Here is a 2,500-nt window from a genome sequence, read left to right as displayed (position 1 = left end):
TGACATTATTTTCATGACAACTGAACACAATTTCCCCCTAAATTGTAAAAAAAAAATTAAGGATTTGACACGCGCGTAAAATACAGTATTGTACGGCAAAGTTCAAAATGTCTTGGCTCCGAGTCGACTCCGTATGCTGCACTGAAGCCAGAGAGCAATACTGGGGATTTTGGCCAAACCGTTCAGAAGTTATAAGCAAAAACAGCCGTTTTCATTTCTCCCGACCACTAGGTGGCGCTGTGCCAAAACTGTGCATGGTGAAAATTGTTCATGAAGACATCGGGTGCAATCGGGTTTAGTTTTTAGCCCTTACGGTTCAAAAGTTAGCATGAGTGCAAGTGCGGACAGTTGGTGGCGCTGGCGCTAACGTTCAGACTGTCCTAAAGTGGCGTTTTGTTTGTGAAATATGATGTCTTAGATTCTGTGGAGAAACATGTTCCGCGTGTGAAGGTAAGTCATGTGACACCTGGAAGGAGCACATCAGAGTCTCGTCGACGCTCATCATGCCTCCGGCGTTGTCGAACTCGCCGCAGTAGTTCGGCGCCGAGAACAGCGTCACCAGCTGCCGTTTGGCGAAGAACTCGTAGCCGTCTTCAACCACCTGCAAAACAAGAACAACTGTTACGTGTAAGTTACGATATTCTAGCCGACCCCCGAGTGAGTGGCGGCCGGGGTTTTAGAATGTTTCCTCTTGTTGTTTCCATGGCGACGCGTTAAATGCGTCACGTGACACCGCAGCCACAATACAGGTACGAGCTTGAAATTCGACCTCACGTTGCGTCAATCAAGTTCACACACCGCCTTCGAAACTTTCGTCCGTCATAAAAAGGTTCGGATCGGGTTCAATACTCTGCGTTTTCCGCATCCGTAGCTCAAGCGTGTTCAGAGCCACCGAATCACGAATGCGGGAAACCGCGTACGAACATATCGGAGTCGGTGAGCAAAGAGCGTAACGCCGTATGACAGATGTATTGCGTACACTTTGTTTTACTTGCTGATGTCATCAACTGCCGTGTATTGTGTGTTCTGTCGTTTAAAACCTTATAAGTGATTTTAATCTTTGGTCTCTATAACGTAAGATGGGCGCGGCACGTTCAGAGTCCCGCCCGTCGGGTTCACAGCGCGTGACTTCACCAGTTTCTGCCGGAACACGTGAGACAGTGCCGTGAAGAATAGAGTCCGCTTCAGCGTTACTGCGTCTGAATAACACACGCCGGCAAATCATATTTCAATAGATTGTTATTGTTGCTTCCATAGACATCCGTGTGTATTTTACAAACTCCAGATGCATTGTTTTACTCGTGCTTCATGTTTATTTTAGTTTGAAACGGTTGAAAACGCACGTTTGGATCTGGCAGTTCTGACGTCACTGACCACTCTAAATCCCACACCGTACCGATCACAACATTAATATTGAGTTATATTGTGTATTAGAGTCATAACTGAGACGAGTGGAGCGTTCCTGACGCGAGTGTGTGTTGGCGTCACCTGACGCGAGTGTGTGTTGACGTCACCTGACGCGAGTGTGTTTTGACGTCACCTGACGCGAGTGTGTATTGACGTCACCTGACGCGAGTGTGTATTGACGTCACCTGACGCGAGTGTGTATTGACGTCACCTGATGCAAGTGTGTATTGACGTCACCTGATGCGAGTGTGTATTGACGTCACCTGATGCGAGTGTGTATTGACGTCACCTGATGCGAGTGTGTATTGACGTCACCTGATGCGAGTGTGTATTGACGTCACCTGATGCGAGTGTGTATTGACGTCACCTGATGCGAGTGTGTACTGACGTCACCTGACGCGAGTGTGTATTGACGTCACCTGACGCGAGTGTGTATTGACGTCACCTGATGCGAGTGTGTATTGACGTCACCTGATGCGAGTGTGTATTGACGTCACCTGACGCGAGTGTGTGTTGACATCACCTGACGCGAGTGTGTATTGACGTCACCTGATGCGAGTGTGTATTGACGTCACCTGATGCGAGTGTGTGTTGACGTCACCTGACGCGAGTGTGTGTTGACGTCACCTGACGCGAGTGTGTGTTGACGTCACCTGACGCGAGTGTGTATTGACGTCACCTGATGCGAGTGTGTATTGACGTCACCTGATGCGAGTGTGTGTTGACGTCACCTGATGCGAGTGTGTGTTGACGTCACCTGATGCGAGTGTGTATTGACGTCACCTGATGCGAGTGTGTATTGACGTCACCTGACGCGAGTGTGTATTGACGTCACCTGACGCGAGTGTGTATTGACGTCACCTGATGCGAGTGTGTATTGAGGTCACCTGATGCGAGTGTGTATTGAGGTCACCTGATGCGAGTGTGTATTGAGGTCACCTGATGCGCGCGGCAGATGAGGTCCAGGTCGTGGCGGTTCAGGAACTTGCTGACCACATCGGCACCGAAGGTGAAGGAGACGCCGCGGTCATTCTCACCCCAACCCTGAACATCCTTATCCGGGTCTGACCACAGCAGATCACACAGCAGCCCT

The 2,500-nt window shown here is 49.6% G+C and overlaps 1 protein-coding gene across 1 annotated transcript in view; it reads right to left on the bottom strand.

Annotated features, from left to right (window-relative positions):
* The window catches only part of LOC306994731 (serine/threonine-protein phosphatase PP1-beta catalytic subunit-like), a 13,708-nt gene that overhangs the window by 899 nt on the left and 10,309 nt on the right, over positions 1-2,500 (bottom strand). Inside the window, exons 6-7 of the mRNA XM_079605513.1 lie at positions 2,347-2,498; positions 467-601 (exon numbers count right to left, since the gene is read on the bottom strand). Of these exons, the coding sequence (XP_079461639.1) occupies positions 467-601; positions 2,347-2,498 (287 nt within the window). The remainder of the gene's footprint in view (positions 1-466; positions 602-2,346; positions 2,499-2,500) is intronic.

Source organism: Phoxinus phoxinus (genome assembly GCF_949152265.1).
Source record: "Phoxinus phoxinus genome assembly, chromosome: 2".
Taxonomy (NCBI): Eukaryota; Metazoa; Chordata; class Actinopteri; order Cypriniformes; family Leuciscidae; genus Phoxinus; species Phoxinus phoxinus.
This window is presented reverse-complemented; position numbering and strand designations above follow the sequence as displayed.